General features: G+C 41.1%; 1 protein-coding gene across 18 annotated transcripts in view; it reads right to left on the bottom strand.

Moving 5' to 3' along the window:
* The window catches only part of EIF4G3 (eukaryotic translation initiation factor 4 gamma 3), a 353,112-nt gene that overhangs the window by 45,672 nt on the left and 294,325 nt on the right, over positions 1-13,115 (bottom strand). For 17 of the 18 annotated variants that reach the window (XM_045164652.1, XM_045164651.1, XM_045164650.1 and 14 more), the window contains 3 exons: positions 3,259-3,405; positions 1,377-1,613; positions 240-344 (listed from right to left, as the gene is read on the bottom strand). In XM_045164652.1, coding sequence (XP_045020587.1) covers positions 240-344; positions 1,377-1,613; positions 3,259-3,405 — 489 coding nt within the window. Of the gene's footprint in view, positions 1-239; positions 345-1,376; positions 1,614-3,258; positions 3,406-13,115 lie in introns of those variants that run through there. The other variant, XM_044938165.2, reaches the window with a different exon arrangement.

Here is a 13,115-nt window from a genome sequence, read left to right as displayed (position 1 = left end):
GTTGATTTCAAAATTGCAAAGTGGTCTGATCACCAGAATAGAGAGAAGAAATAAGCTGCAGACAGGCAGGTGTACATGCTCTTTGTCCTTTCACATAGCTCTCTTGTCACAGTTTGTTGATCCATGTTCTGAGTCATGCGGCAAAAGCATTAAGCCATTATACATATAAATCCTAGGACATCCTCCCCAAGCCAAATCCTGAAAAGAGACTGGAGAGGTAGGTTGATTTTTCTACTTACCAGCCTTAGATCTATTACATCCTGAAGCATGAATCGAATCCTAGATGAGGTTTTTCTTTCTTTCACAATTTTCTCCATCTGATTAAAATACTGGTCCATACGTGGCTGCAAGATACAAAATCATTAGTATTCCTGGCTGAGGAATTCAAATGTCGTTTTACCACGTAGAATTTTAAGACGGCATAGGAATACAACTTTTGGCCAAAAGGCATTGTGGTAGAATTTTTAATTGAACATGACACCCAAAATAAAGGCTACATATTCCAGGCGGCAGGCCATGGCCATATGACTAATTATAGGCCAACAGAATATAAATGGAAACGTCATACTGCATCTCCTTGGAACCTTAAGAGAGAGGTGGCTGTGTCCTTTGCCCTTTGCTAACCTTCTCAGCTATGATGTCAAGAACTACTCCAGGGCTACACCTTAGGGATGACAAAATGTTACATTGGAGGAACTGAAATTTTTTGTCATCTCTTAGCCAGCCACCAGGCCAGCCTTAGAATTTTTACTCCTGAACTTCATTTACATGAGTGAGAAATAAACCTCAGTCTTATATACACACTGATATTCTGGGTTTTCTGTCACAGCCAAACATAACCCTACCTGATTCCTATGTTATAAAAACATTTCTGACACTATTTCTTTGATGCTTTTCTAATTTCCCTACCCCTTATTTGGACAGTACCATGTTATGTTTGAATTATAATATTTTTAATGATTTCTTATATTATGGTTAGATAGCCCTGTCATTAATTAGAGCATAAACGAGAAAGCTACTAGGTCTTCATTCTTGTCTTCCGTCAGTCCTGACTCTTGGTAGCTCCCCCCTCACCCCCAAATTTCTGTCCACAGAAATGTACTGCTATTCATATACACATGAAGGGCCTGTAAAATAAAGGACACAGGAGAAATAATCTCAATTCATGACCTGGCTTTTAAATACTTTTGGACCCTCTTCACTTCTGACTTTAATGAAAACGTGGTAACGAGCACCACGGCCCAACACTGACAGTGAGAAGGACAAACGAAAAGCAGCCTTGGCTGCTGGGATAAGATGGAGACCTGTGTTGACAGTCAACTTTTGCAGCTGACAAAGAGTCCCTGCAGGAGGTTTCTGAGATTTGGGGGTCTTACCTTTGCTTTCTCAAAGTCCAGGTCTTTGCCAATTGTGGTGAGCAGGCGACACAGACACTCGAGGGATTCTTCATCGTGGTTCTTCAGCAGCTTCACCACACAGTCATGCATGATGGCTTCAGTCAGCATTTTGAGTTTAAAGAGTTCTCCAATGAACTTGATGTTGCCAATGGATCTCCGCCGGGCTTTATCTTTAGCTTCTTCCAGTTCATCATGAAGCCTTGTCCTCTCCTCTGGCTGTTGCATAAGGAAGAATTACAGAATCTTGATGATGAAGATTGTACTACTCAAAAGATGCTAAAAACACACGTGTGGCTGGTGTTGCTGGTGTGCTCGTTCAGTGCAGACCTGGCAAGCCTCCTACGAAGCGGCAGCTAGGGAGACTATGGAGCTTGGCACTGCTGACGAAAAGCTCAAGGAAGGAGTCAAACCCGAGAAAAACGATCATTCTGATTTGAAGGTGGAGGGGCAGGATGGTTCAGAGGTGCCGTTAAGCATTAAGAGGCATGTACCACTCAGCACCCTGAGAGAAGCGGAGGGGTGGGATGGTCAGAGGTGCCGTTAAGCATTAAGAGGCATGTACCACTTAGCACCCTGAGAGAAGCGGAGGGGTGGGATGGTCAGAGGTGCCGTTAAGCATTAAGAGGCATGTACCACTTAGCACCCTGATAGAAGCGGAGGGGCGGGATGGTCAGAGGTGCCGTTAAACATTAAGAGGCATGCACCACTTAGCGCCCTGATAGAAGCGCAGGGGCGGGATAGTTCAGAGGTGCTGTTAAGCATTAAGAGGCATGTACCGCTTAGCACACTCATAGAAGCCCATTGTGAACGACAGGGTTGTCAGTGAGGCAGATCGACCCCGATCTGACGGGCAGCCAATCAATGTGAACGACACACCTGAGCAGTTGGAAGTGGAGGATGAAGATACAACTGTTGTGTTCCAACAGGAGATAGTAGGTGTCTACTAAATAGGGAACCCCTAGAATTCTGTTCCTCCAGACCAAAAAGACACTCTCTGTTAGAAAATCACAATTTGGTTCCACCACATCCTGACTGCTAGAGTGTAGTTTCTTACTCTTTCGTTTTCTCCTTTCTCATTCCTTTACTGTACATAAAGTAACTGGTGTATATGCACAAGCATAGTGCACTTTAAAAAAAACTACAGGGACGATGGTATGTTTTGACTGACATCAAATGAAGATGGGATGGGGAAACATACTGGTCTGGGGAAAACATCCCCTTTATCTCCATTAGGGGCATATTCATCAACTCTTATCTTTATACTCCAGTATATTATTTTGCTTTCATTGTCTAACAAAAGCATAAAAATTCTTGCACTCCTTGTTTGATTGGAGGATTTTAATGTTTTCCATTTACCATTGTAAAACCAGTGACAATTTTATAACTTTTTTGTATGCAGCTGTTACACGTAGGGAAATCTCTATTTAAGTAAGGATAAATTACTCTAAAAGAAGAAATGATCCTATATAATTTTCCCTTCAAGTCAAGTGTCTTGCTGTTTAAATAAACTTGTTTAAACTACGGGTCAGGGAGAGGCTTTGAGGTTTTGACAGTTAACCACAGACCTATTCAGAAAATAAAACTATCCCCACAAGTTCGCATCCATTTCAGGAGATTTCTGGAATTCAGCAACCTCTCTGAAGTCTAGGTTCTGAATCCCTATCTTAGAAGGTTGAGTTGTTTTAACATGTGGCACTAAAAGGAATAAAGCTCTCCTCTAAACATCAATACGGTATATCTCCACCTGAAGAAAAGGCCGCAGGCACCTACTGAAGTAGCAGGACGATGAGGCAGCCGGCTTCATGAAAATTCTGATAACACTCAAAGTGCACACGCACGGTTTTTCTGTGAAAATACTTACAGCACTGGCAGCCTCGAGTTCTTTCTGCTTCTTCTCAAAGACATCATCATCGGCTTTATCTTTTTCAAATTCCTTCTGGCAACGGTTCAGTAGTAGCTTCCGGAAGTTCACCGTGTTACCAGGCTTGTCTGCCATGGGTACTTTCAGCTGCATCCAGATGGGAAAATGCAAAAGTGGCAAGATTACTTAAAGAAATCCAATGATTTTCTCAAAATATCTATTTTCTTTATTGTGCAAAATAATGCTGACCGAACCACAGGTAAGCATTCTACAAAAGATACATGATTTAGCTTTAGGCATTTCATGCTTTCAATGGTTAAGGAGCTTTAAATTTTATATAGAAAAGACACACATTCCTCTCCTATAAATGGACCGCATCCTCGATGGCTGGCTGTGCCTCTAGCTGACTCTGAAATCCCTGTAATACTATCACAACTATGGCTCTGCACTGCTCTAGGCCTTTTTACTGTCAAAGGTTGTTATTTTTGTTTTTCAAGCTACTACAGTAGGTACTTTGGTTTCAAGAAACAAATAAAAATGAAACGAAGCAGGGGAGAATTTCATGGCCGTAGGAAAACTGTTGGAGGTGAGATCCTTATTCTAGAAAGATGCAGAAGTGCGTGTGAGTGAGGGTCACGTTTTGGAATACTTGAGACATCTTTTCCTAAGGGGGACGTCACAACACTGTAACGCTAGTATCTGACTTGCCTATCGATACACTGTGTTTATTGATTATTTCTTATGTGACAAAAGAACATACTAGTTCTCTACGAGTTGTCTAATAAATGTCCAACGTAGGCACATTCTTTTGATACACAGACTCAGGACAGGGAAGGGGCCGGTTAGAGGCAAGACGCTTATAAGATGTCCATACAAACCCATTGTTTTCTAGTAACTGCAACAGCTTCACCTTCAAGGTTACTTGTAACTAAATGCAGAGACGTTCTTATTCAGAAAATAAAGAAAGTGAACCAGCACAGTGACTGACTAAAAGATTCTGTTTTACAGACAAAATCCCGAGTACCATTTTGAACAGCTATGACAATATGGCAAAATGATTTTCCTAGAATCACAAAGTGGCTCCCAAAGTTCTGAAATATGTGGTCTTTGTCCTAGATTTAGTGGGAGAAGTTAATAAAAAACGGGATACCTTGTATTTATATTCACAGAAGAGTTAGTAACCAGAATGGACTTTGGAGAGCTGCTGATCAAGGCTGAATGGCTAGCAACTTGAGGACTACGATACCACAGCATATTTGTGCTAGAACTGACGGCACACTCGCCAACATATTCCCAGTGAGACACGAAAGACCATTCAACAAGGCCAGCTCTTACCAACCAGAGCCGAATGTTTCATTTCACTTTTTTTTAACTTAGAGGAGAAGAAAATCAAATACGGATTCTTTTCAGACAATCACAGGAAAGCTAACACGTCCCTATGTCCAAATTCAGGCCATACAAATACAAATGACAACAGGTTATGTCAAAGTCAGGCCTATTCTATGATCACACAAGAGGGTAGGCTTTTAATTTATTTGTACTTATTTGGCTGTGCAGAAACTTAAGTGTGGTATGCAAGACATTTAGTGTGGCATGCGAGATCTAGTTTCCCGAGCCGGGATCAATCCCAGGTTTCCTGCATTGGGAGCACAGCGGACTGGGCCACCAGGGAAGTTCTGAGAGCAGGTACTAGTTAGCCTTAAAGAAATGAAACATGAGAGCAAAGGGTTTTCAAAGCAGAAGCCAAAAGTAGACTCAATCTTTTACTATCTACAACCCAGAATATAAAGAAGCGCCATAACTGAGAGGTTCTGTATAATAGAGCACTCGGCATGACGTTAGGTTCCAGAACAAAGCAAAGGTTCTAAAATTCAGCAGTTACATTAAATTTGCTACTGTACAGGAACTCAAATAAACACATCAAGAGGTTTTTGCCAACTTCTTAGCATATTCACCACTGTCTATATTAACACTAAGGACATTATAGACTGATAGGATAAAAATCATCTGGGCACAATTTATCGGCCTTAAAAAGATTTTCCCTGAATTATGGATTTACTATGTAGAAAATGGGAAAAATGTGGATAATATGAAAATTCAAGCCACTGTCTTAGTGACAGGGACCAGAACTAAAATGAGTCAGAAAGGTCAAATAACTACAACTCATGTGTTTTATTTACTGGAAGGAACAAGTAGAAATGATGTAAGGCAAGGGAGAATTTCCCTACACAAAATGTATTAAAGGATTTGCTTTTTATACCTTTTATGTAGAGAAGGCTATATTGAAAAGATTCGCTTACATGATTTTCTTTTTTCTGCTTGATTTTAAATGAAGGCAATTCTTTTAACCCAAATTCATTCATCATCCGAACAAGGGAGGCACAATCCCTGTGTCGAACCCAAGTGCAGCTTTAAGCACCCAATGCAATAGGTTTGTTGGAAGCGCTTTAAGTCACAGAGAATAATGTGACTTAAACGTGGCTTATTTGGAACACTCAAAGTGAAAGAGCACTGGAATCCTGAGTTGTAAAATCAGGGTTTGAATCCCAGCTCTACACCTCATCAGTACGTAAATGTGAGCAAGCTACCTCATTAAGCCTTAATCCCTTCATCAGCAAAAGGATGCATCCCAGTGATTACAGACTGAGGGACACCATGAAGCAGCTGGTGCAACAGAAGCAGTGGAGACAGTCATAATCCCAGCTCTGCCACGTGACCTGGGCCAAATCACTTGGCATCCCTGAACTATTTCTTTCTAAAATGGGGATAACATCTATCTCGTATGACTGTTTGAAGGATTAAACGAGACAGTCTAAGTAAAACAAGTAATAGTGCCCAGACCACAGCTAAGAATTCTATAAACTGATAGAGCTATATTTAAATTTGGAGCTGCACTGACACGTTTATTAGTAAAATTTAAGAGAAACCTATATTGTAATAGCATAAACATCAAAGAAAGTGTTTAAGTTAGCTCACAAAGCAATTAGGGAGAGAACCACAAAAGGCAAGAGAACTGAATATCTGTTACCCCACAGCGGTGGTCGCGCAACAGTTCACATGTACGGGACATGAAGACCCTGCGCCTGTTGCATATGCTTGTTAGACACGTTCACGTGAAGCATTAAAACGGAACGCTCAGCAGAGAGACCACAGGCCGCAAGCACGTCTGTCTCTAACGAATGAAGGTCTGGCTGCACCACACCCCACAGGCTTGTTCTGGTTAACAGGGGCTGTGGAAACACGGAAACAGGCCAGGGAGGATAGGCCCGAGAACAGTGATGCACGGTCATCGTCTTCTTAAGAGATGTTCAATTCAACAGAACTATGAAACGATGATGGTATTAAGTCAGCCTGTGTTGTCAGGGGACACCTGACTGGTCAGGAGACTCAGTAAAATTGGTTAGTGAGAACATGAAGAGTGAATGTCTTAGTCTGGTAGGGCTGCTATAATGAAATACCACAGACTGGGTGGCATAAACAACGGATGTTTATTTCTCACAGTTCTGGAGGTCGGGAAGTCCAAGATCAAGGTGCAGGCAGATCTGTTCCCTGGTGAAGGAGGACCCTCTTCTTTGGATGTCTGCTGTGCAGACATCTGCCTTCTCCTCTATCCTCATGTGGTGGAAAAGAAATTCTAGTACCTCTTCCTGTTTATTAAAGGCACTAATTTCCATCATGGGAGATCCACCCTTATGACCTCAACTAAAGCTAATCACCTCTCAAAGGCCCCACCTCCTAACACCATCACATGGAGAGTTGGGCTTCAACCTACGAATTGGGGGAGAGAGAAACGTTCAGTTCCTAACAGAAGAGGTAGATGCTTAAAGATGTGACTGTGGATAATACCAAAAATGAAAGGTGACATGCCACAGCGAGAAGCTCTCTCTCAGACAACTATAATTCATTAAACAGTAGTCTGGAATTAAAACTAAGATACTAAGTGCTTCAGATGGGTTGCTTGGGAGACGATTCCTTAGAAAGTGAGGGAGTCAATGGGGACTATTTTATACCAAGACTGCTTGGTGAGCTAGATTTGCTGGAGGGCACCTGCCTTTTAATTTTTACACAACAGTAAACTAACCACGTGCCACTGCACTACACTGTAAGCTGACAGCGTCCATCTCCGACTGCAGTGAGGCTGGCCGCGTCCGGTCAGCCAGCAATCCTGGATACGAACGCTGTCAGCAGCAGGCAGTCCTTTTCTTCCAACAACAGGATTTGTACTGCTAATATATTTGTTAGTATGGATGGTAAATACTTCTTCTCCTTAAAAGGATCAAACTCCCTGAAAATCACCAAGGGCTGGCAGTTGTGTATTAATTAAGTCCAACAGGAGACAAGTCCTGGCCTGGCTTATTAGCATGCTCAGGATTTTCAGGGCTGTCCTAGAAGATAAAGATGCCAGTGGTAATCCATGGCCCAGTAGCTGTTTTGCTTAAAGCATGTTCTGGTCTGCGGTAAAGTGTCTGGAATGACTAGTATAATATAAACAAGTGGTATGCCCAAACTAACTCTAAAATGTGAAGTGAACAGCAATGAATCAGTTGTCCAACAGTAACTCCTGGGTCTACAGTGACATACTATCATTTATCAGTGGTGATGTCCTGACCTCAGTAAATTCCCAACTAAAAATGAACTTAACATGACCTGTATGTACGATAAACACATCTACCGAAACGTGTTCTATTAGATACATTCGAAGAGGCATACAGCACTTAGGGATGTCCACAAGACTGAAAAGGGAGTGATCAAGTTATGAAAGGGTAAGTCATTTCTCATCAATCTTTCCTTCAGTGGCACATTAAAGTGGCAACATTAAAAGTCTTGGATCTGGTGTAACAGGACACAGAATGCAGAAATTTACCCACAGTGCCATTCTTTACAGCTGAGGTCTGCGTGCCTGCCACAGCAGAGATTAAAAGTAACAAAAGCAGGGTCTTAAGGTGCAAAATAAACTCAAGTTATACTTTCATTCATGCATTTATCCATTCACTCAAAACATATGTCTGAGGGTCTATTATGCACCAGAAACCATTTCAGGCGCTAGGAATTTAGCAGTGCCCCGCTCTTAGGAACTTAGGCTCAAAAAGAGTTCCAAGTTGGGGATTTTCTTTAAATTTTGATTAAAATGAAACAGTGCAATAAACAGGACTAATAATCCAATTTAAAATTTTATTTAAGCATAGATTTAGATACAGGATAGCAATTTCCAGTGTCTGCCCTTCTTTATTTGTCACTCCACTCAGATGTCCTCGGGGCTTCTCTGGTAGCTGAGGGTAAAACGTCTGCCTGCAATGCGGGAGACCCGGGTTCGATCCCCGGGTCAGGAAGATCCCCTGGAATGAAATGGCAACCCACTCCAGCACTCTTGCCTGGAAAATCCCATGGACAGAGAAGCCTGGTAGGCTACAGTCCACGGAGTTGCAAAGAGTCAGACACGACTGACTGACTTCACTTTCATTTTCACTTTCAGATGTTCTCCTCCGCCTAAGATAAGTACTGAGTTCTAGTTAAATGCCCTGCAGTCTGTGAGGGGGGCTTCCCTGGTGGCTTAGATGGTAAAGAACCCGACCGCAGTGCAGGAGACCAGGGTTCCATCCCTGGAATGGAAATATCCCCTGAATGAGAAATGGCAACTCATACCAGTATTCTTGCCTGGAAAATTCCAAGGACAGAGAAGCCTGGCGGGCGACAGTATGGGAAGGAGGTCTTGCAGATCTCTGCGGTCATTTCTACTTGAACCAGCAGCAGCAGCAGCATACTCTAGAGGCCCAGGTTGCTACACCTCTTATGATGTCTTTTAGTCTTATGTGCCAGAGGTTTCACTTAGGAGAGCTTGGCAAAGGCAGGCAGCTGCAGAGAAATCTAAACTAGTGTGTCTGTGCACACAATAAATACGGTGTGAAGTGAAAGTCGCTCAGTCGTGTCCGACTCTTTGAGACCCCATGGACTATACAGTCCATGGAATTCTCCAGGCCAGAATACTGGAGTGGGTAGCCTTTCCCTTCTCCAGGGGATCTTCCCAACCCAGGGATTGAACCTAGGTCTCCCACATTGCAGGCAGATTCTTTACCAGCTGATATGCAAAGACCAACTGGTAAAGCCAAAACTACTGTATCAATTTCCTCTGTAAATCTAAAGAGTTCCTTTTCAGAAAGCCTACCTACCATCCCTTAGAATGCCAAGGAAAATTGACACACATCTGTATTCTCAAGCCCTCCCCTAGGTAAGAACTGCAAAGTGACTTATGGAGGTGTGTGATAGAAGTGAATGACAAAGAGGCAGAAAAAAGGTTTAAAAACTGCTCTGAGGGAATTCCCTCCCAGTCCAGTGGTTAGGACTCCACACTGTCACTGCTGAGGGTGGGGGTTCAATCCCTGGTCAGGGAACTGAGACCCCAACAAGCTGTGCAGTATGGTCAACAAAACAAAACAACCCTGTTCTGAACAGTGACAATAAGTATTCTCTTAAATCTTAAAATCTCAACAATCTCGACCAAGTTTCTCATCCTTGACACTAAGGATGTTTTGGGTTGGACAACCCTCTGTTGTAGGTGGCTGTCTTGTGTTCAGGAGCATCCTGGGCCTTTAGGCACTAACATGCTAGTAGTCATAACCAAAAATGTCTCCATTTATTGCCCGAGGTCAGAAAAAAAACCAACCCTGAGACTTTAAAACCAGAGATCTAAGTCTCTGTTTGAGGTTGTTGTTCAGTAGCTTAGTTGTGTCTAACTCTTTGTGACCCCATGGACTGCAGCACACCAGGCCTCCCTGTCCTTCACCATCTGCCAGAGTTTGCTCAAACTCATGTCCATTGAGTCATGGATGCCATCCAACCATCTCATCCTCTGTCACTGCCTTCAATCTTTCCCAGCATCAGGGCCTTTTCTAATGATTTGGCTCTTCACATCAGGTGGTCAAAGTATTGGAGCTTCAGCATCAGTCCTTCCAATATTCAGGCTTGATTTCCTTTAGGATGGACTGGTTTGATCTCCTTGTTCTTCAAGGGACTCTCAAGAGTCTTCTCCAGCACCACAGTTCGAAAGCATCAATTCTTTGGCACTCAGACTTTATAGTCAAATTCTTCCCTGGTAGCTCAGATGGTAAAGAATCCGCCTGCGATGCAGGCAAGCTGGTTTTGATCCCTGGGTGGGGAAGATTCTCTGGAGGAGGAAATGGCAACCCACTTCAGTGTTCTTGCTTGGGAAATTCCATGGACAGAGAAGCGTGGCGGACTACCATCCATGGGGTTTCAAAGAGTCAAGACACGACTGAGTGACTAACACTTTCACTGGCTCTTGTTCAAACTAAGGTTCTATCATTTAACATTGGAAACCTCCATATGTATAAAATCCCTATTTAGGCAATTTTCCAACTTCCACAAAATGTTTTAAAATAGGAATAATAAAATGGTTGTGAGGATTAAATGAGTTAGATGTAACACATCCCCCCAAAATACTGCTATGATTCCCACTATTCTTTACTACTACTATTTAGAAATATGACTGTGTAGACAATTATAACTAGATTCCAATACTTCAAATTCATGATAATCCATGGAAGTGGCATGGGTCTATACATCCTTAGGACTATGAACCAGGCCAAAGATCTTACAATTTGACCTGCAGATGTGTCTCAGTAAAACATACAGATACTGAAAGTGAAGCTACTGAAATAACTTAATGAATATAATGGATAGAGAAAGAATACCTGCAGTGGGTAATATCTTATTTTTAATTCACTCTTCATTTTCTCTCATTCTAACGATTATGTTAAAAAAAAAACAAAACAAAACAAGAAGCACTTGTGGTCAAGGACTGGAAAAGGCTGCACAGAGCAGATCCTTCTTGTTTGATTTCACAAGAAGCATTATAATAGGAAACCAAAACTTAAAGCAAAAAAAAATCTGCTTAAGCTGGCCTTAGTGAAACATATACTGTCATTTCAATTTTGGATAACACTGCTCATGGACATCCCATCTGAAAATAATCAGCTTAACTCCACTTCTTCCTTTATAAAGTATAAAAAAAAAGAGCACACACTCTAGTATTCATCATTCAAGTTTGCTAAAACTTAGTATCTTGCCATATGCACCTTCATCATTCATTTTTAAGAAACTAAATATTCAAGTTAAGGGCCCTGAGCATTTAAAAACTTTTTCACTCTACTGCTTGCTCTTCTTCTTTTCAAAGTTTAGCTTTAAGAACACTGAAGCCTCCCAGAGCTTCACTTAAATGCTTTCAAAGCACTACCACTTTCTAGCCTTCACAGTTAATCCCATTATCCTGTATTTTTATAATAACCACTTTCTTGCTTTTCTTTGTTTTATCATCCATATATGCACTCCCACATCCCGTATTTGTTTTTGAACTTTAAATAAACAGACAATATGACATATTCTTTTGGGTCTGGCTTCTTCTGCTAGAGCTTTTTCTTGTTAGAGCCACGTGCACTCAGTTATGGTTTGGTTTGACTGTCCTAGTATGAACGTGCAACAATTCATCCATTTTACTGTTTATGGGCAGTTTCAAGTTTTTATTCATTATGAATAATGACAAACATTTTCATATGCTTCCTGGCCCATCAGAAATGTATGTTTATCTGTTGCATATATTCTTAAGAATGGAAATGCTGGTTATAGTGGGGGGGAAAAAAAACCTCCAAATTTTGTAGATGATGCTAAACTCTTTTCCAAAGTGACTGTTACAATTTATATTCCCACTGGCCCTGTCTGACAGTTCTGGTTGCTTCACCTATTTGCAAACATCTGGTAAATTTAGCAATCTGGTATTACAGCATGGTTTTATCTAATTGAATACTTTTTTTCATATTTATTGGTCATTTGGATAACCTCTTTGGTGAAATATTTAAGTCTGTTGTCTATTTAAAATTTAAGCTATTTTCTTATTAATGTTAGTTTTTTTCAATACTTTTTTAATTGGAGGAAAACTGTTTTATGATCTTGTGTTGGTTTTTGCATAGAACACAAATCAGCCATCACTGTATGTGTATATATACCCTCCTTCATGCGCCTCCCTCTGCCCACCCGCCTCCTCGCCCCCGGGTCGTCAGGCTGGGCTGCCCGTGTCCGCTGTTTTACCCATGGTGTGTATGTGTCAGTGCTACTTTCTCAATTGGGATGTCCTTTACTGGACTTTTATGCTGCAATTATCTTCTCCTAACACGTGGCTTGCATTTTTACTTAACGGTGACACCTTTTCATGAAAAATGCTAATTTTAATGTAGTTTGATTTACCAACATTTTCTTTAGTATATGGTGACTTTTGTGTCCTAAGAAACTTGCAGACAAATTATTCTTTTTAATATCGTTTTCTTCCTGTAATTAGCTTTACTAGCTTTCTTTCAGCCTTTTTAAAAAAAGTCATGCTTGGGGTTTGTAGGAAATCTTTTGATTTTATCATCTTTTAACCTCTCATTAATTTTCTTTTTAGGGGTCTCTGCTTCAATCTGGATTCTATACACTTATCTTCTAGTTCATAATTCTTTTATTCAGCTGTCTCTCATCTGCTCTTAAACCCTTTTATTGTCTTCTTAATTTTAATATTCAGTTTTGGAAATTCTGTTCAGTCTTTTTTATACTTTCTCTTCTGAAATTGTCAAATCTATCACCTTGAATGTAAGCACATTCATTTACCATCTGTGCCTGATAAACCAGAATCTGGAGCCCAACACAGGGCATTTGCTTGTTGTTGGTTCTCATTCATGCTGTCTTTTCTCCTTGTGTGCCTAATTATTTTTTAAAATAAACTATGGTATATTCTTCTGTCTTCTTTAGGCTTATTATGCTTGCTTCCTGTTGTTCACTATTAAAATCAATACATAGATAAAACATTCTAA

This window comes from Bubalus bubalis, chromosome 2, assembly GCF_019923935.1.
Source record: "Bubalus bubalis isolate 160015118507 breed Murrah chromosome 2, NDDB_SH_1, whole genome shotgun sequence".
Taxonomy (NCBI): Eukaryota; Metazoa; Chordata; class Mammalia; order Artiodactyla; family Bovidae; genus Bubalus; species Bubalus bubalis.
Note: the sequence above shows the minus strand (reverse complement) of the source record. Positions and strands in the feature narration are given on the sequence as shown.